This window comes from Rattus norvegicus, chromosome 2 (assembly GCF_021556685.1).
Source record: "Rattus norvegicus strain SHRSP/BbbUtx chromosome 2, alternate assembly SHRSP_T2T, whole genome shotgun sequence".
Taxonomy (NCBI): domain Eukaryota; kingdom Metazoa; phylum Chordata; class Mammalia; order Rodentia; family Muridae; genus Rattus; species Rattus norvegicus.
Window position 1 is genome coordinate 136,750,073 of NC_141535.1, and position 23,335 is coordinate 136,773,407.

Here is a 23,335-nt window from a genome sequence, read left to right on the forward strand (position 1 = left end):
TGTGTGTGTGTGTGTGTCTGTGTGTGTGTCGGTGTGTGTGTCTGTGTCTCCTTTGGATCCCATGAACCTCCCCTAAACCTCTAGTTACAGGCAGCTGTGAGTTACGTTAAGTGGGCAACACACTGTCTATTTCTGAAAAAAAGAACCTAATGTCAGTTAGGGCAGAGACCATATTAGACAAAGGGAAATTGGAGAAATGGAAGATTAAATCAAGGAATGCCTTTGTGCAGAGAGTAAAAGAAAATAGATAAAGTATGAAGACACTGAAATAAGGACAGATCCAGAGGTTCCAAATAAACCAGAGTTAAAGTGGAGAAGATAAGGACAGGAACAATGTATATTAACTCAGGTTTTAATGTGGAGTCTCCAGGTTTCTGAAAGTCTATCTAACTTAAGAGCAGTTAAAGAAAATCATTTATTTTGTATGGCTAATGAGTATTTAAAATAATGAAAAGAGTTGGAAATGATTGCTGATATATTTAATTGGTAAGGTTACATATAATTGTCTTGTACAACTTACCCTTTCACTTTTTCGTTTGTTTGAGACAGAGTCTCCCTGTGTAGCTCTGGCTTGAAATTTACTTTGTAGACCATGCTGACCTCAAACTCACAAAAATTCCCCCTGCTTCTGATATATCAAAGGTGTGTGTCATTGCACCCAGCCAGTTGTACTTTTAATTTAGAAAAACTTGTAACTGACAGAAATCTATGCAATTTATAATTACATCTAAACAGTTTTCCCTCTCCTCCCCTCCCCCCAGCTAATATGTTAGAACGGCTAAAAATATATGAGGAGGCCTGGACTAAATTCCCTAGGGGACTTGTGCCAAGAAGACTGCCATTAAACTTTTTATCTGGTAAGTAGAATAATTGTTAAAGAAAGACAGTGTTGCTATGATTTAAAGATGAATGTATATGTATGTGAAGGCTAATATGTGCATCGTTAGAGTTTCAACGGAATCTTTCTCTTACAGGAGAGAAGTTTAAGGAGTGCTTGGATAGGTTTCTAAGGATGAATTTCAGCAAGGGTTGTCCACCGGTCTTCAATACCTTGAGGTCTTTATACAGAGATAAAGAGAAGGTAAAACCAACCCTAACACCCTCTCTGCTCAGAGTCCGCCTGGCTGCTGGGCTCACTACTGTCTGTTTTGTGAGCCTGCTGTTAGTCTCCTGGCTTACAGTGTGAGCTTTTGTTCCCTTTTCCATTTGTAGTCTGTTTACTCTTTGGTGCTTTAGCGACTTCAGTATTTGCTTTCTAGCCTTAACTTCAGCTTACACCAACATTTTTCTAATCTCTTTTCATTGTTAGAAGTCAGAATTGATTTTTCTTCTCCTTCCTTGAAAGGAAATTTTAACCTTTTAATTGTTCTGCATTTTTATTCAGTAAAAAAAATTGTCAGAAAAGTTTTTTTTTTGTTTTTTTGTTTTTTTGTTTTGTTTTGTTTTAGTATAGAATAGTTTATTCAGGGCATGGGGAGGGAAGTCAAGAGGGTAGAAGAAGGAGAGGAAGGCAGAGTGTAGAGAATTAGAGGCCGGCCATGAGCATGTGGAGGGAGAGGGGAGGATAAGGAGAGATCAAGGACAGGAAAACAAGAGCAAAAGAGGTACAAGAACAATCAGAGAAGTTTTTGCTAGTTCAGAAAATCTTTTTTCTTCCTGTTTCATATATGTGTTTTGCTTCAAGTGCTGTTTAAGAAGGTACTTTAATCTTTATGTTGATTGCTTCCTTACAAAAACAATGTCATCAAGATACTGTTGGGTTAAAGTCATGAAAGACATTGAAAAGAACTAGGTGGAGATGGCAAGCATGTATAATGCGTAGTGCATCTTAATTGAAAGCCCATGCATAGCCTCTATTGATTTCTTCTTTGTTGTTGCATATAACATACTCTAGTGTTGGAACATTAAGAATTTGATGTTGTGAAACAGTCCTATATTTTCATAGTCTTCTAATCTTTTCATAGCATCTAACATGGAGAAATAGTTCTTTTTTCTCTTACTAAGTCTACATACTATTGGGTTAAATTCTGATTTAGGATAGTTACATTTCTTTGGGTAGGGACATTGTTTGGTTTTCTGAGACAGGGTTTCTCTGTGTAGCCCTTACTGTCCTGGAACTCACTTTGTAGACCAGGCTGGCCTCAAACTCAGAAATACAGAGATCTGCCTGCCTCTGCCTTCTGAGGGTTAGGGTTAAAGGAATGCTTTAACCCTACTGCCGCTACTGCCGCTGTTTTTTCGTTAGTTAATAAATGCCTGCATTTCAAATAGTTTGGGGTGTACTATTGTATCCTGGGATAAGTGTGTAGCCTGACTTGGGAGGTGAGCACAAGTGTGCCAGAGTAACCTGGCTGTGAGCATTCTATGCTCAAAGTTCACTCACAAGTAATATATCACGCATTAGTCTGTGGGCCATTTAAGAGAATTTCTATAGCAATAGATATCATTGCGGATGAATTATTCAAATTAGTAAATCCTATTTTTTTATTTTAGATTTGATGCAGGTATTGCACTATGTTGTCCAAGCTGGCTAGAATTTCTGGGATCATTTGATCCTCCTGCCTTGGAAACTTGAATATAAGGCTACAGACATCCAGCATTGTGCTTTGCCTGTATTGGGAAATTAATGCATTATAAGTACTCAGTACCTCTGAGGAAGCCAGAAGTGTAGTTAAAGTTTAGGAGAAGTGCAACCTGGACAGACAGGTATTTTCCTGGACCTTAGGCACCCCACTTTGCTGGATTTCAGGGCTACTGATGTTTTTCTTGGATTATGAGAAGAGTTCATTTACCAGACACTTAAAAAGTACCCTTTTCACATAGCATTTAATTCTACATAGTCATTCATTCACTCATCTGTCATATCTCTGTCTATCTACCTACCTACCTATCATCTAGCTACCCACCCCACCCATTTAACCAACCATATATCCAACTATTCACCCACTCACCCACCCTTCCATCCATCCATCCATCCATCCATCCATCCATCCATCCATCTATAGCTGGGTTTCATGTCTCAAGTTTCAGGCTTCTACATAGCTGGGACTGACCTTGATTAAACAATTTTTGATCCTTCTGCCCATACCACCTATGTGCTGGCATTACATGCATGTGCTACCATGTTAGGCCATGGCATTTCATTCTTTTTTTTTTTTTTTTTTTTTTGGTCCTTTTTTTCGGAGCTGGGGACCGAACCCAGGGCCTTGCGCTTCCTAGGTAAGCGCTCTACCACTGAGCTAAATCCCCAGCCCCAGCATTTCATTCTTGATCATAAAAAGCAAATGTTAACTATAGAGCATGTGTTTAGAGATAATAAAAATGAATTTAGGTGTCAGTTGGCTATAGCATCGCTGCTGTCCAACACTTACCAACTGCTAGTTTAGTTGATACTTTATTTTCTCTCAGGGAAAAGAGCAGTAAGGTTTCAGGAGAGTGAGTATTAATGTGTTCCATCATGAATATTTTTAGATTTTTTTTTTCTTTCTTTCTGAGACAGTTTCTCTGTGTAGCCCTGTCTGTCCTGGAACTTGATCTGTATACCAGGCCGCCCTGGAACTCACAAAGATCCACCTATCTTTACCTGCCTAGTATTGGAATTAAGGGTGTGTGCCACCCCATCCCCCCAACCCCCCCATTTGAGAACTTTTAGGTTTTTGTGTAGAGGTTAAAATATTCATAAAGGGAGGGGAATTAATGTTTTGGAGTATTTATTTAGTCCTTTATATAAGAAATATATTTTGCACAATAGCATAAGTTCCATCTTATTAAAATGTGCATATGTTTGTACTCTAGGTGGCAATTGTAGAAGAACTAGTAGTTGGTTATGAAACTTCTCTAAAAAGCTGTCGCCTATTTAACCCCAATGGTAAGTAGATATATTTTATGCTTTTGAAATTTTTTTGTTGTTTTTTAAAATGTTTTTGAAGTTTTTAATGGTCTATGAACTTACCATTCAGAAGGCTGGTCTTCAGTATTTTAGTAGTAAGTACAGTGCATTTAATTTCCTTTCCTATCATCCATTAATTACACATATTACAATATCTTACTGAGAATCACATCAATTTATTAGAAAGAAAGTAAAATCTAAAGGACTTATAAAATGATTTAATAATTCAGTGATCCTTCATTTATTCATTACTTAGCTATAGTAATTTTAAGTTCATGTAGAACATTTCATCATCATAGCCTTGCCTACTCCCCTGTATTCTTTTGTTTGTTTCTAGACAGGGTTTCTCTGTGTAGTCCTGGCTGTCCTGGAACTCAATCTGTAGACCAGGCTGACCTCTGCTTTTCAAGTGCTGGGACTAAAAGTCTGTACCACTAAGCCTGGCTTTCCCTCTGTTCTTAAATCCCAAATTTAGTAGTATTTCATATTTCAGCACGTCTAAAGAGAAGTATTTCACTTCAAATATAGCTATGGGCTTATAATCCTAGCTACTCAGAGATAGGAGAACTATTAAGAAGTTCAAGGCCTCTGGGCAATTTAGTGAGATCCTGTCTCAAAATTAAAAAAAGAAAAAGAGAAAGAAAGAGAGAGAGGGAGGGATGGAGAGAGGGAGGGGGGGCACTGATCTAGCTCAGTGGTAGAATATTTTCATAGTTTATATTACCAGGTCATGGGGTTCAGTCTCAAGTATTCTATGCTTTCCCTCCCCCCAAAAAAGCACACACACACACACACACACACACACACACACACACACACACACACACACACACAGAGGAAGGCTATTATTATGCTTATCAATTAGTTCTTTAATGAATTTAAATTTAGCTCAGTCCATAAAGTATTTGCTGCTAAATGTGAAAATCCTCAAGCTTGATTTCAATGTTCAGATTTAAAAAAAAAAAAAAAGACCAAGGCCTAGTGGCATTCGTTTATGTTCCCAGACTCTCTCTTAACAAAACAGGGTAGATTGAAGCTGAGAGAGAACATACATGTGCACCGGGTCACACACCAGCAGGTACACATGCACACAAAATAAATGTCTTTAATTCTGAGGAACATGTTTACATTCATGTTTTCAGTTGTATTGTGTTTGTCTTTCCGTCCCTTGATCCTTCCTTTCTCCTTCCCTTTTCTTTCTTCTAGATTTATTACTCTATAATCAAGATTTTCTTGAACCCATGGTAGTTTTCTTAGTTAGGATTTCTTTTTTTTTTTTTTTTAAAGATTTATTTATTATATATGAGTACACTGTAGCTGTCCTCAGACAGACCAGAAGAGGGCACCAGATCCCATTACAGATGGTTGTGAGCCACCATGTGGTGGCTGGGATTTGAACTCAGGACCTCTGGAAGAGCAGTCAGTGCTCTTAACCGCTGAGCCATCTCTCCAGCCCCCCTTAGTTAGGATTTCTATTGCTGTGATAAATATTGTGATCAAAACCAGGTTGGGGAGGAAAGGGTTTGTCTCCGTTTACAGCTCTCCGGTCACACTTCTTCACTGAGGGAAGTAGGGTAGCAAACAACCCGAGGGCAGTAACTGAAGCCAAGGTCTGCAGGAGTGCTGTTGCCAGCCTGTTTCCAGAAGAAGGCTCAGCCTTATACCTTCTGGGAGTGGCACTGCTGACAGTAGGCTAGGCCCTCCTACATCAATCACTAATTCTAAAATACCTATAGGCTAGCCTGCCCACAGTCTAGTCAGGCTGGCAGGTATCTTCTCAACTGAGGCTTCCTCCTCCAAATCACTCTAGGCTGTGCCAGTTGGAAGCAAAAACGAGCCAGCTCAGCAGTGCTCCTTCCGTAGTCTCCCAAGTGCTGCGATTACACCATGCCCAGCCCCTTTCCTTTTGCTTGAAGATTCAAGTTACTCTTTCAGAGTTTGGATGGTGTCTTTTATGTCCCTTTTAATTTATGTACCTGTGATTTCTAGGTTTTGCTGAATAATTGCTTTATACTAAGTTTCTCTCCTTTCAGGCTTTTTAAGTTGATAGCTAGATGTAGGAATGGATTGTCTTTTCTGCTTACCATTGGCCACAGTGGCTAATTACTTTTCCCCCCTGGAGATAGTTTCTCCATGTAATAGCCTTGTCTGTTCTGGATTTACTTTGTAGACCAAGTTGTCCTTGAACTCACAGTGTGGGGAGGCTAATTATATTTTTAAGAAGAAAAGAGTCTAGTTCAGTGGTTCTCAACCTTCCTAATATTTAATACAGTTCCTCATGTTATGGTGACCCCCAACCATACAATTCTTTTCATTACTAGTTCATAACTATAATTTTGTTACTGATATGAATTGTAATGTAAACATCTGATATGCAGGTTATCTGATGTAAGACTCCTGTGAATGGATCATTTGACTCACCACTGGTTGAGAATTGTTGGTCCGCTTCTTTAGTTACAGTACAGTTCAAATTCTGTTCAAGAGCTACATGTACATAGCTAATGCCTGTCCTGAACAGAGCAGGCAGAGAAATGTGTGCTGCTTCAGAACTTTCTAATTGGCCCTCTCTAGCTAACGGTTTGATGAAGGTTGGGAAGTTTGGGGTGGTTTCTTTCTTTCCTCTTTTTGTCTCTTCCTTCCTTCCTTCCTTCCTTCCTTCCTTCCTTCCTTCCTTCCTTCCTTCCTTCCTTCCTTCCTTCCTTCCTTTTTTTGTAAGTGTAATGTGAGGCAAAATCTACTAGTAGGCAGATACTATTTTTTTTTTTTTCTTTTTTCTTCTTTTCGGAGCTGGGGACCGAACCCAGGGCCTTGCGCTTCCTAGGCAAGTGCTCTACCACTGAGCTAAACCTCCAGATACTATTATTTTAAAAGGTAAATTTTATTTCACATATACTTGATTTCTAAAAATTTCAGCTTGTATGGTAAAACACTATTTTTTTCTCTCCTGTGTTATACTTTATTTTTTTCCCCAGTTTTCAAAAGAGTAAACTGGTTCATTGCATCCTTCAAACTTGGCAACTAATTTTGTTTAAAAAAATATGAATTCAGGTCCTGGTTACTTCTCAGTTTAGTCCCTGGATACCACACAGTAGAAGGATTGAATTCTCTCGAGAAAGTTGTTCTATGACTTTTGCACGTGGATTGTGGCAGGCATACACCCATATACATACACTCAAATAAATAAATATAAGCGTTTTAGAGGAAAATAATTTATTTAAGTATGCTTGATTTTTTTATTCATTTAATTTTACGTGGCTCCATCTTTCAAGTGCTGTGGTGGTAGATGATAACTTATTCGCTGACAAGATCTTGAGTGCTTACCTTGTGCACTACCACTGAAGATCTGGAATCATTTTTCCCACAGAGTTCTGGCTTCACTAGTGGAATAGCCCACCGTGGGACCTGGGGTGCACATTGCTAGTAAGCTGGCCATTGTTTCTAGGTCTCAGATTAATTTTAGCAGTACTTTAAAAAGGGATACCATGGCTTCATTGGTTAATCATCGTGATACTCCTTTAATTATCATCATTTTCTTACAAATGCAAAAGAGGCTCAGTGATGCGACCAGGAAGGTGCAGCACTTTGTTGTAGGTCTATCCGGTGGGGAGTTGGTGTGTGTTCCACTCGTGTTATTCTCCACTGAGCAGCCACCTTACTCTACTGGGGAGAAAGAAGCAAATAGAGTATGAAAGCAAATAAATCTCTGGGTTTAGAAACTTGTATTTAAGGACAACTTTTTTTTTGATGTGTGAGTTGTATACTTAAGTTTCACATATATTAAGATGACATCTTGAAGTAAATATGGAAGAAATGCTTTTTTGTTTGTCTTATTTTCTTTGGATATAGTTTTTAATTCAGTCTATATTCAGCATAATATTAATAATCAACATTCAGCATAATAATAAGCTCTAAAAATGTCACTAAAAATCAAAATGTCCAGATCGCAAACAATATATAATATATATATATGGTGTTATGTATAAGTGTCCTTAAGAAAATATGCTTTAATAGGTCTTAATGTGCTTGGCTACAGATTATAGCTAGTTATATACACAAACTATTTTATAACTGCTTCCCTTGTAAATGGGGGGACCACTATGAGGGGGAGGGAATAGTCTCTTATTGTTTGTAATATCTAATCTTGATTTCTTCATTCTTCCCTTTCAAGATGATGGAAAGGAGGAACCTCCAACCACATTACTTTGGGTCCAGTACTATTTGGCACAGCATTATGATAAAATTGGCCAGCCATCTATTGCTCTGGAATACATAAATACCGCTATTGAAAGTACACCAACATTGATAGAACTCTTTCTTGTAAAAGCTAAAATCTATAAGGTAAAAACCATTACCTCCTTTTCCTTATAAGGTTATATAGCTTCTAGGTATAGTAAGTAAAATATGAGAAATATCAGTTTGATTTTTTTTCTTAGACTTGTCATAGCCAAGTTTGTTTTCTCATTCATCAATAACTACACAAAATACACACATAATACTCTGTGTGTGTGTGTGTGTGTGTGTGTGTGTGTGTATGATTCTGCTGGTAGTCATGTACTGTAAAGTGTGTTTTCTGCTAACAGTTGAGTATGTTCATGGGTATCTGATGTTAATAAAATAAAACAATTTTATTTTGAATGTACACGTTACCATTTCTTAATTCTTGAGCTATGCATGAGAATCTTGTGTTACATGTTCTGACATCTTAAAGTTGCTCGTTTTCTAATTTTTAATATATTCAGTAATCAAGCCTTTTATAAAAGGAGTTATTTATAAACCAGTAATGTATATTTAGAACGAAAATATTAGAACATTAGAATTAAGTAGCATTTAAAGCACTTCCTCCCCTTTTGTCGACTGAAGTAGCATTAATATCAATGCTTCATACATACCAGATAGACAGGCTGAGCTGCACCCACCTGCAAGTTTTGTTTGTTATTACTGTCTTTATTTTACTGTTTGAGGCATGGCCTTTATAGTGGGACAGCCTCAAAAGTGGGACTTCTTTTGCCTCGGTCTCCCAGGTTCTGGGATTACCAGCATGTATCAGCATTTTTGACCCAAAACTTTAAAAATACTTTCTATACTTATGTTTATGTATTTTGAGGGAGGTGGCTCATGTGTTCTGCAGCATGTTAGTATAAGTCGGAGGAGCACTCATGAGCGCTACTTTCCCTCGTTCCATGTGGGTCTGCAGTTTGAACAGATTATCAGGCTTGCTAGCAAGGTTTTTAACCTGCTGAGCCATCTGGCTTGCTACCATACTTGTTTTAAAGCCAAGTTTCTCAGTTTTGTGGCTTTGAGATAGATAAATTAGAATTGGGATAGTGGGGGAATGTTCATTAATAACTTTCTGACCTGCGGCTCAGCTTTTCTGCAAGACTTCCTGGCTGGTGGTTTCCAGGAAAGTTCTGTCTGACCTCCCCTAGTTCTAGAATTAGAAACTCAGGCTACCACATGTGGTGTTTTTTATATTGGTGCTGGTCTTGAGTCAGAAGAACACTTTTTCTTTCATTTGTTTAATTTTAATTATAGGTCACAAATTAATACGGTAAAATTGTCATATTTACTGGTTAATTCTGTTTTTGTACTTGTAAGCATGCTGGGAATATTAAAGAAGCTGCCAGGTGGATGGATGAAGCCCAGGCCCTGGACACAGCAGACAGATTTATTAATTCCAAGTGCGCAAAATACATGTTAAAAGCCAATCTGATTAAAGAGGCTGAAGAAATGTGTTCCAAGTTTACAAGGGTTTGTATGGCTTATGTTTTTGAGCGTAAACAGGGTATAATTGACTTTGTATTTCTATATTTGTCTTTTTCAAATTTAATTCCTTTATGCTTATGATATTTTACCTGCTTGTATGCCTGTCAACCATGTGCAGGCCCAGTGCCCACAGAGACCAGAAGAGGTCATTGCACTTCCTTGACCTGGAATTTCAGACATGAAGAGCAGCCATGTCAGGGTTGAGAATTGATCCTGAGCCATCCTTCCAGTTCCTAAAGTTTATTATCAATATTGCAGTTGTCCAGAAATTAAATTACTGTATTAGATAGTCAACATTAAGTATTTTCTTTTAATAGAGTTGGACAGTTGTTTTTTAAAATATATTTAATTTTATTTTATATGCATTGGTGCAAAGGTGTTTGATCCCCTGAAATTAGAGTTACAGAGAGTTGTGAGCAACCATGTAGGTGCTGGGTATTGAACCCAGGTCTTTTAGAAGAACATCATGAGTAACTCCTGAACCATCACTCAGGCTCCTGTACAATGTTTTTTTTGTTTTGTTTTGTTTTGTTTTGTTTTGTTTTTTTGGTTCTTCTTTTCAGAGCTGGGGACTGAACCCAGGGCCTTACGCTTCCTAGGCAAGCGCTCTACCACTGAGCTAAATCCCCAACCCCACAATGGTTTTTAAAACTGGTTTGCAGCTAGGTGTGGTGGTACATGCTTTTATTCTCAGCACTTTGGGAAGCAGAGGCAGGTGGGGCTACATAATGAGATTTGTAGCTGTAGAAGTCAGCCAGGGTTACATAGAGAAACCCTGTTTTGAAACCAAAAAAGCTAAAATTGCTTGTAGTCATTTGTTGAATGTTTTAGGGGTAAAGGGGACTAGTATTTATTAATTATCTTCCATGTGCTGTTATGTTTATTATAGACCTAGTGCTATTATCTCTAGTACTTCGAAAGAGAACTTAATTTAATGAATCTGTTAAATGAAAATAAAAAAAAAAAACCCAAAAATTACTTCAGGAGAATTCTGATTAGTTGACCATTCTTATTTTTTTAATATTATGGTAAAGTGATGTATTTGGTTTGAATTTTCTGGACCACCATGTGGTTTTCATTAGGAAGGAACATCAGCGGTAGAGAACCTGAATGAGATGCAGTGTATGTGGTTCCAGACAGAATGTGCCCAGGCATACAAAGCAATGAACAAATTTGGTGAAGCACTTAAGAAATGCCACGAAATTGAGAGAGTAAGTATCTTATATATGTGAGCTGCTATTTTTTTTTAGGTTAGATCTTGAAGCTTTTGAGCAAAAGTCTATACCCATTTGTAATTCATAGTATGTGATTTAGCATCAATAATACATTTATATTTTATAAAACTGAAAATATTTTTATTGTACTTTGAATTTTTGAATTGCTGCTGTATTGTTCCCTAATACATAAAATCCCATTAATTCTAGAGTCCTGTGGTTAATTCATGTGGTTTAATTCATGCTATCTACCTTGGTAAAGATTTGCGCTTTGAAACTTTTTCCCCAGTATTTCTGTATGCCTTGCAATTTATAATTTTCTTTTTTTTTCTTTTTTTTTTTCTCCAGAGCTGGGGACCGAACCCAGGGCCTTGCGCTTCCTAGGCAAGCGCTCTACCACTGAGCTAAATCCCCAACCTATAATTTTCTTATAATGTCATTGTTTTTCAATCTGGGTATGGTAGTATATACTTGTAATCCTAATACTTGGGCTGTAAAGACAGAAAGATAGAGATTCAAACAAGTGTTTGAAACTCAGCCCCAGTGGTATAAGACTATATGAACACTTCCACTAGTGTCCCCAAAACAAAAAACATCACTGTTTTATTAGTCTACCGTAGATTCATTTCTATGATGAGTGGTGAGATATCTCTCTCTCTCTCTTTCTCTCTCTCTCTCTCTCTCTCTCTCTGCTTCGTTGAACTATGGCATTGCTGATTTCTTGATTTGATTTTTCATTTATATACCAACAGCATGTTGTATAGAGTTCAGATTTATAACCTCACAAGACCTACCAAATACTATGCTATAGAATCACTGCTGTATATTTTCTAAGTAAGATTCTGTGTACAGTATATGTGCTAACTATATAGAATTGTTATATATACTAGTTTTAGTTAAGTATGATTAAGAAGGAAATAAATATAGTATGAATATAGTTGAAACATTATTATCCTCTTTCCTTTAAAGCATTTATTTTCTCCTGTTCTTTGCTCGTCAGTAGTCCACTATACTTTTTTAGTTTTATATGCCAAATATAAAACTGACTGTAATTTTCATGTTTTAATTTTTCATACTAAAGAAGCAGATAGTTTGCAGGCTTCACTTTTATTATTTTCTTAGATAGTGCTATATTCCAGTGATAATAAAAAGATAATTTTGTTAGCATTTTATAGAAATCACCGATGACCAGTTTGATTTTCATACATACTGTATGAGGAAGATCACCCTTAGATCATACGTGGACTTATTAAAACTAGAAGATGTACTTCGGCAGCATCCATTTTACTTCAAAGCAGCCAGAATTGCTATTGAGATCTATCTGAAGCTGCATGACAACCCTCTCACAGACGAGAACAAAGAGCATGAGGCCGATACAGGTATGTCCTTCAAACATCTGCCATTATTGGCTCGCTTGTGTTTATAGGAACTTATTTTCATGAACAAATACGGTTCCCCCATTCTCTGAGATTTTATTGAGTATCTTTTTGGGAGGTTGTTAGCCAAGGCTAGAAAAATGATGGGTATTTTGGGAATTTCTCTAAGCAACAGAGGGAAAAACTACTTTTATGCTTTCAAAATAATTTTCAAACATAGATTTATTTGGTATTTGAATCTGATCTGAGAGTTTTGTTTGGATGTTTGGGAGGTGACTAAGAATCCAATTCAGTACCTTGTCTTTATCAGGTACTCTGTTACTGAGTTACTTCCCAGATAGGGATTTATTAATTTGTGCTTAGATGTTTGTACCTAACAATGCTTGAATTACGTAAGTTTCACATTTAATTTAAGATTATTCAGGTAACTATAGTATTATAACTGCTAGTGATGTAAATAGTGTAGTGTGAAAACTACCTTACTGTGTTGACTCTTTAGCTTGTTACTTTTAAACAAAAACATTCATTTGGGGTGTGTGTGTGTGTCTTATTTTTTTAAACTTATGACAGCTTTACTGTGGTGAACTAACCTGAGCCCTTTAAAATAATGGCAGGTAATAATAGATATGGCACAGCCAGACATGGAAACATATGCAAGAGAATTTGAGGTTCCAGGCTAGTTCATAGTAAGTTTGAGGATAGCTTAAGTTACATAGCAAAACCCTGTTTCAGAAGAGCTGAAAGTAGTCACTCAATTGGTAGATTTCTTTTCTAGTATATTAAGGCCACACACTATAAAAATAAGAGTCCAAAAATCTGTCAGATCTATACAGGGATCTTGCTTTGATAAGAACATTTTCAGTATGGTGAGACCCACTCCATTCCATGTCCTGTGTGCTCCTTTCATGTTCCAGTTGTTAGTTACGAGAGCTTTACTATACAGCTGACAACACTTAGTACCTTACCCACTGCAGAAAGAATGTGTGCTAGTTTATATATTTCAGTGTACTATTTTATATATTCTTTAAATTATTTTTGGATTACTTATAGCACCTCGTATGATGATTCTTTTTGATCTACTGTAAGTTTTTGTTTTGTTTTTTAATTAGGGACTGCAGACAAAGGAACAGTCTTCAGTATTAATGTAATTTTCAGTATTAAAATAATTTTTATTATTTTTCACCAGTTTTTGAGACAGGATTTCACTCAGTAACCCAGGTTATCTTGGAACTCACTAAATAATTCACCTAGACTGCAAAGGGAAATTGTTTGGAAAAAGGGGGCAGGGCACATAAATAAATTTACTTTCAATTGGATATTTTCTCCTTCTCTCTTATTTATTTATTTTTTCCTTTGGAGATGGGGACCGAACCCAGGGCCTTGTGCTTGCTAAGCAAGCGCTCTACCACTGAACTAAATCCCCAACCCCTCCATGAATTTTGTTAGATCTTTTTGTCGTTGTTGTCTTCAGGGAGAACGGTACTTTTGGGCACCATTTTTCTATTTTATTTTGTCTTTCTGGTCTTTCAAGACAGGGTTTCTCTCCATAACAGCCTTGAACAACTCTTTGGAGATTTTCCTGCCTCTGGCTCCTAGTGCTGGGATTAAAGGCATTCACTACCACACCTGGGCATCTCTTTGCATTTTAATGTCATACCTTTTGTTTTTGTTGTCAGCTCCTTGGTACTTCTTTCAATTCTTTTTTGCATTTTGCTATTAGAGCAGAAAGAAGCAGGTGTTACATTCAGGGCTATGGTTGGAAAATAACTACATCACTTTGTTCATTTGTAATGTTTGTAACTGTCTTGCCAAGTTTCCATATTCACTTTAAGTCTGTCCTTTGGTTTTCTTTCTCCCCATCTCTTCTTTCTTTTTTCCTGCCTTGTTTCCCTCTAACACTGGGGGAAACAAAGCAAAACATTTATGTCAATCATTCTATTACAGTGTTCATTTAATATGTAAACAGTATTACTGCATACAAAATAAAGTTTGTTTAAAATAAAAAATTAAGAGTACGGAGAGATTTGGTTCCTAGCACTCATGATGGGTGGTTCATAATTACTCATAACTAATGGCTCCAGGGGAATCTGACATTGTCTTCTGATCTGAGTTGGTATTGCATTTAAGTACCCCACCCCTTCCATGCACACATACTTTAAATAAATAAAGAGTTAAATAACTAAAAAAGCTTAGGTGAGGAGAAGTAGAACCTGGAGGTAGCTCAGCACTTAAGACACTTGGTACTCCTTCAAAAATCAGCACTTAAGACACTTAGTACTCCTTCAAAAGATCAGCACTTAAGACACATGGTACTCCTTCAAAAGATCAGAGATTGGTTCATATCCACTTCTGTTCCAGGAGCTCCAAAGCGCTCTTCTGACCTCCAAGGGCACCAGTTATAACATAAAAGCAGGCATTACATCCTGTCTTAGTTCTTTTTTTTTTTTTTTTTTTTTTTTTTTTTTTATTAACTTGAGTATTTCTTATATACATTTCGAGTGTTATTCCCTTTCCCGGTATCCGGGCAAACATCCCCCTTCCCCCTCCCCTTCCTTATTTCCCCTCCCAACCCTCCCCCCATTGCCGCCCTTCCCCCACCAGTCTAGTTCACTGGGAGTTCAGTCTTAGCAGGACCCAGGGCTTCCCCTTCCACTGGTGCTCTTACTAGGATATTCATTGCTACCTATGAGGTCAGAGTCCAGGGTCAGTCCATGTATAGTCTTTAGGTAGTGGCTTAGTCCCTGGAAGCTCTGGTTGCTTGGCATTGTTAGTTCTTATTTTATTGCTATGAAGAGACACCGTGACCAAGGTAACACTGTAAAAGAATTGTTTAGGGGAGCTTGCTTACAGTTTCATTCCATTATCATCATGGTAGGAAGTATGGTAGCAGGCATGGTACTGAAGAAGTGGTTTGAGAGCTATATTCTGATCCTTAGGCCTCAGGTAGAGAAAGAGTATAGCTAGGCTTCTGAGACTTCAGTCTTCCTCCAGTGATACACTTCCAACAAGGCCAAACCTACCATCCTCGTCAAATAATTCTACTTTGATGACTAAGTCTTCAAATATATGAGCCAGTGGGAGCCATTCTTACTCAAACTACCACATACCCATACCTATAAAATGAATGTTTGAAAAATTTTAAGGTGGTTACAATGACTTATTTAGTTAACATGTTTATAATTCTGTTAACACTGCCTACAGCAAACATGTCTGACAAAGAGTTAAAGAAACTACGTAATAAACAAAGAAGAGCTCAAAAGAAAGCCCAGATAGAAGAAGAGAAAAAAAATGCAGAAAAAGAAAAGCAGCAGCGAAATCAGAAAAAGAAAAAAGATGACGACGATGAGGAAATTGGAGGTCCCAAAGAAGAACTTATCCCTGAGAAATTGGCCAAGGTATTTCATAGTCGTGCTTAGCACAAGTGAGTGAGTGCCACAACAGGCTTTGGCATTGAAAAATATGTTTAGTCTCATTTATATATTTACTTGTGCGTTTTGTGCAGGTCTGTCTGTCTGTCTGTCTGTCTCTCTCTCTCTCTGTCTGTCTGTCTGTCTGTCTGTCTGCGTGTGGAGGTTAGAAGACAACTTGTGAATTCAGGCTCTCCTAGGGCTACCTATCAGGACTCTGTCTGGAAAAAAAAATGTTTTTAAGTCTTTATTTTCTCAAATCCAGACTCTGACTTGTGGATTTTGACCACTGAACCCAACTAGATAGTCACTGTCACATGACTTATTTTGCTTAGAAACCTTTCCTTCTTTGTTCACAAGACTATTCCATGGTGATAATAATTGTGTTAAACTGATAGAATAAGCACACTTCTCTGTACTTTTAGCATCACCAATCTCTTGATATCTAAAATCATTTTCTTTATTGCATTATGTAGAAAAATTAAGATATGAAAGAAACACTACATTTAGAATTGGGCAAGTAATCACCTTCTTTTTACATATAGCAGTAGGGGTATAAAAACAATGTGATTTGACTCTATCATGTGTTTATTTACACGTTTTTACAATATGTAACTACTGGGACTCTGTGCTCCCTACAAAGAACTGTGTGCCAGGCCTCCTTTAGAAGGGTTTCCTGCGGCTGGAGAGATGGCTCAGTGGTTAAGAGCACTGACTGCTCTTCTAGAGGTCCTGAGTTCAATTCCCAGCAACCACATGGTGGCTCACAACCATCTGTAAAGGGATCTGATTCCTTCTTCTGGTGTGTCTGAAGACAGCTACAGTGTACTTATATATAATAAATGAACAAATCTTTAAAAATTGTTAAAAAAAAAAAAGGCTTTCCTGAGTCCGGACTGTAGTATTGTTTTTGTACCAGTCATCACAGTACGGTCTAATCATTATTAGTAGTTCTGGTTATAGAGTTTTTGGAAACGTGTTTCTGGGTGCTTTCTTCGTTTGAAAGGAATGTAGAAGGAACTCCTCTTGTAGATTGTTGCTTACTCTATAGGATTATTGTTAGGAACATAAAACTTTCTTCCTAGCGTAAGTACCTTAAAGATGCCCTCTCCAGCAGCACCCGTACCTGTCTAGAAGTGGCAAGGGCAGGGTATGTCAAGCCATCATAATAGTTGTAACATTGACGTCTATTTTAAAAGTAGCTGACAAGGGGGTTGGGGATTTAGCTCAGTGGTAGAGCGCTTGCCTAGGAAGCACAAGGCCCTGGGTTCGGTCCCCAGCTCCGAAAAAAAGAACCCAAAAAAAAAAAAAAAAAAAAAGTAGCTGACAGATCTGGGTAAATAGTCTAAAGTGTAGATGTGGATAGGAAATTCAGTGATAATCAATTCAAGATAGCACGTATAAAATAAAACAAAACCATTAAATCATCAGTATTTCTACCTGTGAAGAAATGGAAGATGGCATGGGTTTACTTAGTAAGTTTAATACTTAGTCAGTAAAGGATAAATCTGAAGTTTCCGTGACTGCACATGAACTTGCTTGGGCCCAGACTGTTCTCAAGTTTGTAGCAGCCATCCTTCCAAGACTCAAGTGCTAGGATTCCACGCATGAGTTACCATACCTAGCATACAGTTTTCAGATTTAAAAATTGCCTTAAGGGGTTGAGGATTTAGCTCAGTAAGGCCCTGGGTTCAGTCCTCAGCTCCAAAAAAAAAAAAAAAAAAATTGCCTTAAAATCTAACTGTCATTAGACATACTGTATAGGAGGGGTTTCTTTTTCTGTCTCCCAGCATAGCAACAAAAAGTTTAAATTACTTGTTTTCTAGTTTATCATGGGGCGGTACTTGATATTCATGAATTCTTTCATGGACTTCATGTATTTCTCATTACTTTCCAGGAGCCGTCAAGCTGTAGTGTTCTTTGTATATACATGATTGTATCTACGAGTATTTTCTTATGTGTTTGTCTGTGCACTACACCAGTGCCTGGTGCTGTCAGGGAAGAAGAGGGTATTCTGTCCCCTGGAAGTGGAGTTACACATGGCTGTAAGCTACCATTTGAATGCTGGGAAACAAACCTGAGTCCTGCAAGAACGGCAGTTGCTGATTAGTGCTAGGGCATGTCTCCAGTGCCTAGCCAGTCATCTTCAAACTGCCCTTCTAGAAGACTAGCACCTCTTTAGTTGTTGACAGCAGTCTGAGTTCCAGTCAGTCCCAGGGCGTCTCACACTCTTCTGACCTCTGAGGACACTGCACAAATGTGATGTACAGACACACATACAGACAAAACACCAACATACATAAAAATAATAAGATTTAGAAAAAAAAAACATTGAAGAGTTCTAGAGTTGAAAATTGTCTTTGTGTGAATTATGGGAGGCTGAAATTTGATAGTATATTTCTGAGTAACTGGTAAGTGCCTTTTTAAAAAAATTATTTTTGATACAAGGAAACAGCATTTTAAATTAAGTTCATATTCTTCAAGAATCTTACTTCCTTTTATATAATGTCTTTTATTTTTGTTAGGTTGAAACTCCGTTGGAAGAAGCTATTAAGTTTTTAACACCATTGAAGAACTTGGTGAAGAACAAGATAGAAACTCATCTTTTTGCCTTTGAGATTTACTTTAGGAAAGGTAGGATATTAGGGTATAGTAGCCATCATAAAACTGATGAGATTTCTAAGACTTAATGTCACCCTTCACAGTTGTATTTCTTGGCACAGTGATGTATCTGACCTCTTGAAGAACAGGGTCCCACAGTAGATGCACACTGGTCCCTGGGTTAAGTCAGATACAGTGATCACCTCATATGTGAATCAGTGAAGGAACTCAGGGTTTTGTGGAAATAGTTACTTAATGTAAATATAAAGCTTAGAATAGTGAGTGACACAGTTAAGCATCAAATAATTTTTAGCTGTTAGGAATTGATGTCATAAATAGAAACTAGTCTGAGCTGAATATTTTTTTTTTTTTTTTCTGAGCTGAATCTTAAAGGATAGTTGATTATTCTGAAGGAAATAGTGCCCAGTAAAGACACTACAAAGTGTCAACAGTGTTGGTGTCTGCATTGTTTGGAGGGGTTAGGAGGAAGAGGAGTTAATGACTTTGTTTTTCACATTTACAGTGTTGAGCATATATGTATATAGTAGATTGCATATTTATGTAATTCAGGTACATAAAAGTTTCAGGTACGTATAAAGCTTAGAATAGTGAATGACACAGTTATGCATCAAATAATTTTCACTGGAAAAGTTTATTGAAGTTGAATGAATTGAAATAAAAAGATGCTGGTTAGCGCTTGCCTAGCAAGCGCAAGGGCCTGGGTTCGGTCCCCAGCTCCGGAAAAAAAAAAAAAAAAAAAACAACAAAAGAAAAAAAAAAGATGCTGGTTATTACTAATTTCAGACGAACACTGTTATACCAAAAAGTAGTTACTGTTGTAGCCAGGCATGTGGTTCATACCTGTAGTCTCAGCAAATGTGAAGGTGAGGTTAGAAGGACAAAGGCTCATGGACAGCATGGGCAATACAGATAGCTTGTAATGTAACTTTTATTTTGATGTAGGATGCAGAACTTAGTATTAATTGAATGTTTATTTGTTTACTGAGACAAGTCCCTTTGTTTACCCCGGCCAGCCTGAAACTCAGTTTGTGGATCAGGTTAGACTTGAACTTGGCAGCTGTCCTTCTGCCTTTGCTTCCTGAGTGTGGGATCACGGGTATAGGTCAGCATGTCCAGTAGTTAATAGATTTATGAAGGTATATAACACAGAAGTGACTAGGAATAAATAAGTTGAAACATAACAGAATGATTTTTGATAGATTTTTAAATAATTAAAATATCTTACTATATTCTATTTACAATTATAACTTTGAAAATAAGTATTAGATAAGTAATTTTCATATGTTTAACAGTTAACTCTACCTTTTGGGGGGAGGGGTTGGGGAGACCGTTTCAATGTGACCTCAGAGAGGTCCTGCCTGCCTTTGTCTCCTGAGTGCTGGTATTAAAGGGGTCTGCCACTCTGCTTTTTTTTTCTAACCTAGCTCTTTCTAAAAGTAATTTTAGAGGGCCAGCAAGATGCTCATCAGGTACCCCTCAAGCTGGACCATTGAATTCTAACCCCAGAACTATTTGGAAGAAGAGAAAACTGACTTCTACCAATGTTCTCTAACCTCCACAAGTGGACACAAAGTCAGTCAGTCAGTCAGACAATTCTTAGAGTCCAAGGTAGCCACCGTTTGTTTGATCTCAGCAGGAGGCTCGTGAGTTCTAGGTCAGCCCCAACATAAGTGAAGATCCTTGGCTAAAATGTAAATAAAAGAATGAAGCTGTGGGTTGGGGATTTAGCTCAGTGGTAGAACTCTTGCCTAGCAAGTGCAAGGCCCTGGGTTCGGTCCCCGGCTCCGTAAAAAAGAAAAGGGGGGGGGGAGAATGAAGCTGTTTCTAGGTAGAATCCCCAAATACACAGAAGCTGCCCTGTGTGTGTGGAAAGGGGCCTCAGCACCCTGCAGTGCTGGCTAGTAGGTGCTGATAAGCATGGCAGGAATTTTATTATTTTCTGAGTTTGGGGAGCATGGAAACAAGAATTGTTTTAGAAGAAGTTAGGGTTTTATACTTAGATATTTGAAGCATGATACCAAATTAGGAAAGTCTCAACAAAGAGGCGATTGTCAAGAAGACTCAGTGTAAGTTTCTGTTTAACAGGTGGAGGCACCGCTGAGACTTGGGAAAGGTAAGCAGATGGGAATAGGGATAGTGTAGAGCAATTAGACATAGCCTGGGTGGATGCATCCAGAGGTGGCAGGAAGGGAAAGGAGGTACAAGAGTTCTAAGTAATGGAAGCTAGAAAGGAATGGCTTTCAATTTAGTTTCTCTGTTTATATGATCCTAGTTCATATCACAGAATGTTGTGCAAGTTCTCTTGGCAGAACCTCTTGAAGAATGGTATATGAACATAGCTAACATGTAGTCGATTGGAAGAAAAGTTGGCTTCAAAGGTGTTATAGCTCATGCGATTGAGTCTAAATTCACTTATTGTGTTTGTAAGGTCCTTGGCCTTTCCAGGAAGGACAACTTATTTTATCAAATTATCAAAATACTATTTTTTCTTTTTATAGAAAAGTTTCTTTTGATGCTACAATCAGTAAAGCGGGCGTTTGCTATTGATTCTAGTCATCCCTGGCTTCATGAATGCATGATTCGACTCTTTAATTCTGGTAGGTTTTTATTTCCATATTGCACTTACTTTTCTAGTAGTTTATAATGGATATAGGGCTGGAGGATGCCTTGCAGGGGTCAGAGATTTTTGTTTTTCTTTCAGAAGACGAGTTTGATTTACAGGACCCACACTAGATAATCACCTCTGACTTCAACTCTGGTTGGGGTATCCAACACCATTTTTGGGCTTCCAGTGGCACCTAAATATACATGGTGTACACATACATAAGTAAAAGCAAATAATACATTTTTTTAAAAAATATGAATATATACTCAGTCATTTTAGAGGTATTGCATGTTAGGTATTGTTTAGTTAGATGAGGGGAAAATAGGTTTGTGTGTGTGTGTTAGATGAGGGGAAAATAGGTTTGTGTGTGTGTGTGTGTGTGTGTGTGTGTGTGTATGTGTGTGATATAAAAGTAAAAAAAAAATTTTTGTGGAAGCTGTATAATTTGTCCACAATTCTTTGCTTTTAAATGATCATCTCAATGAGTTGTTACATTGCAGTGAGTCTGGTCTGAGGCTTCTGGCTTTGGCTACGCTATCAATACTGGAACCTCACTAGGATTCCTCTTGAATATCTTGTTGTTGCCGTGCCAGAATCCCTGCAGGTTTGGATCTATAGAACCAGTAGTTCTTCATACACTCAAGTAGTTGATCAATGGGGTAGATATAGGAGTAGGTTAACTCAAAGCCCTTTATCTGTGCCTGAGAGGTATCTAAGCTGGTCAGCCCAGCAGCTCTCCCACACCTATACTATTGGGCAAGCTCTGCTGTTCTTCCCCAGCTGGCTCATCCATGCTTAAACCTTCAGGGCCAGCGCTACTGTGCTGCCCAAGTGAGGTGCAGGGCCCATCAGCAGAGTTTGTAACTTAGAAAAATATCTGCTTACTATTTTCTTTTTTTTTCCCCCCCGGAGCTGGGGACCAAACCCAGGGCCTTGCACTTGCTAAGCAAGCGCTCTACCACTGAGCTAAATCCCCAACCCAGTATTTTCAAAACTATAGTAAAATAGTATAATTTATTGAATACCAGTTATACAATTAGAGTGACACACAGTCGCTCCCCCCCCCCCCCCCCCCCGGAGCTGAGGACTGAACCCGGGGCCTTGCACTTGCTAGGCAAGCGCTCTACCACTGAGCTAAATCCCCAACCCCCAGTAGCTTTTTCTTACACCATCTTCTAGGTTACTTCTTCCTGATGTTTAATGTTTATTATAAAGCGAATAGCTCTATCCATATAATTCCTGAAGATGAAAGTCAGGGAAGTTGGCCACACTTCATTTTTGTTTTGACTAGTAAAGGTACCTTACTTGGGCTTATAAGAAGATAAACTGCTATAAGCTTTATCAGAGTAACTTCTAAGAGAGTTCGTTTTCTAATTTATTCAACAGTGTGTGAAAGTAAAGACTTACCTGAAGCAGTTAGAACAGTATTAAAACAAGAAATGAATCGTCTTTTTGGAGCAACAAATCCAAAGAATTTTAATGAAACCTTTCTGAAAAGGAATTCTGATTCATTGCCACATAGATTATCAGGTAATCACTTTTATTTGGTCCTTTTGGTAGCCTTCGTGAAAGATTTTATTGCTTTAATGAATCACTGCCAAGATAGGATATACATTTTGTTCAGAATGGCATTGTGCACTGTACTTTCACTACAGGGAAACAGGCCATGTACATGTGCTTCCTTTAGATTTTAAATCTTTATGAGACAGGATTGTTATAGTGAAAACTTAGCACTAACATAAACAAAGTATAACTGGTTTTGAACAGGTTCTCAGTATATAACGTGGAATTCCTTAGTTAGTCAAGGCTAGCCTGTAACTCATAAAAGTCTGCCTGCTTCTGTCTCCAGTTGTGGGCACTAATGGCATTTGCCACCCCACCTATCAGTATAAGTGAAGTTAAGTGGGTTTTATTTCCATTGCCCAACCCACCCCAGAGTGAATGTAAGTGTACGTTATAGATACAAGCAGGTAGGGCTTGTGTTCTCATGCTTCCCTTATTGTGATCATAAAGCTCACTTAGTGTGATTTTGATTTCATGCTCATATGTTTATATTGGTAAGCTAAACAATCCTACATTTCAGAAAGCCCGAGGCAAGAAGAATCATTCACCTTGAACGGAAGTCTGGGATTTATTAGTATTATTTAAAAATACCACCTGGTTAAAAACAGGTGGTGGTGGTAATCCCAGCACTCTGGAGGCAGAGGTAGCAGATTTCTTTGTATTTATGGGCAACCTGGTAAATTTTACAAGTTCTAGGCCAGAGCTGCACAGCAAACTGTGTTTCAGACACAACCAAGCAAACCTGGTGAAAACTTATAGAAGCTTTGTATGCTGCTGTGGGAAGCTGATTGGAAGCTTTTGTTTCGTACCTTTAAGGTTGACTTTTCCTCTCATGGCTTTTTATCCACAGGAAATTAATGAAACATTTCCTCTTCACTACCAAATTATATTTATTT

At 37.9% G+C, this 23,335-nt stretch overlaps 1 protein-coding gene across 1 annotated transcript in view; it reads left to right on the forward strand.

The window, feature by feature from the left end:
- The window catches only part of Naa15 (N(alpha)-acetyltransferase 15, NatA auxiliary subunit), a 62,731-nt gene that overhangs the window by 34,484 nt on the left and 4,912 nt on the right, over positions 1–23,335 (forward strand). The window contains exons 8-18 of the mRNA NM_001107674.1: positions 762–857; positions 975–1,081; positions 3,796–3,868; positions 8,058–8,227; positions 9,485–9,637; positions 10,735–10,863; positions 12,032–12,245; positions 15,444–15,637; positions 18,175–18,283; positions 20,770–20,868; positions 22,263–22,406. Coding sequence (NP_001101144.1) covers positions 762–857; positions 975–1,081; positions 3,796–3,868; positions 8,058–8,227; positions 9,485–9,637; positions 10,735–10,863; positions 12,032–12,245; positions 15,444–15,637; positions 18,175–18,283; positions 20,770–20,868; positions 22,263–22,406 — 1,488 coding nt within the window. The remainder of the gene's footprint in view (positions 1–761; positions 858–974; positions 1,082–3,795; positions 3,869–8,057; positions 8,228–9,484; positions 9,638–10,734; positions 10,864–12,031; positions 12,246–15,443; positions 15,638–18,174; positions 18,284–20,769; positions 20,869–22,262; positions 22,407–23,335) is intronic.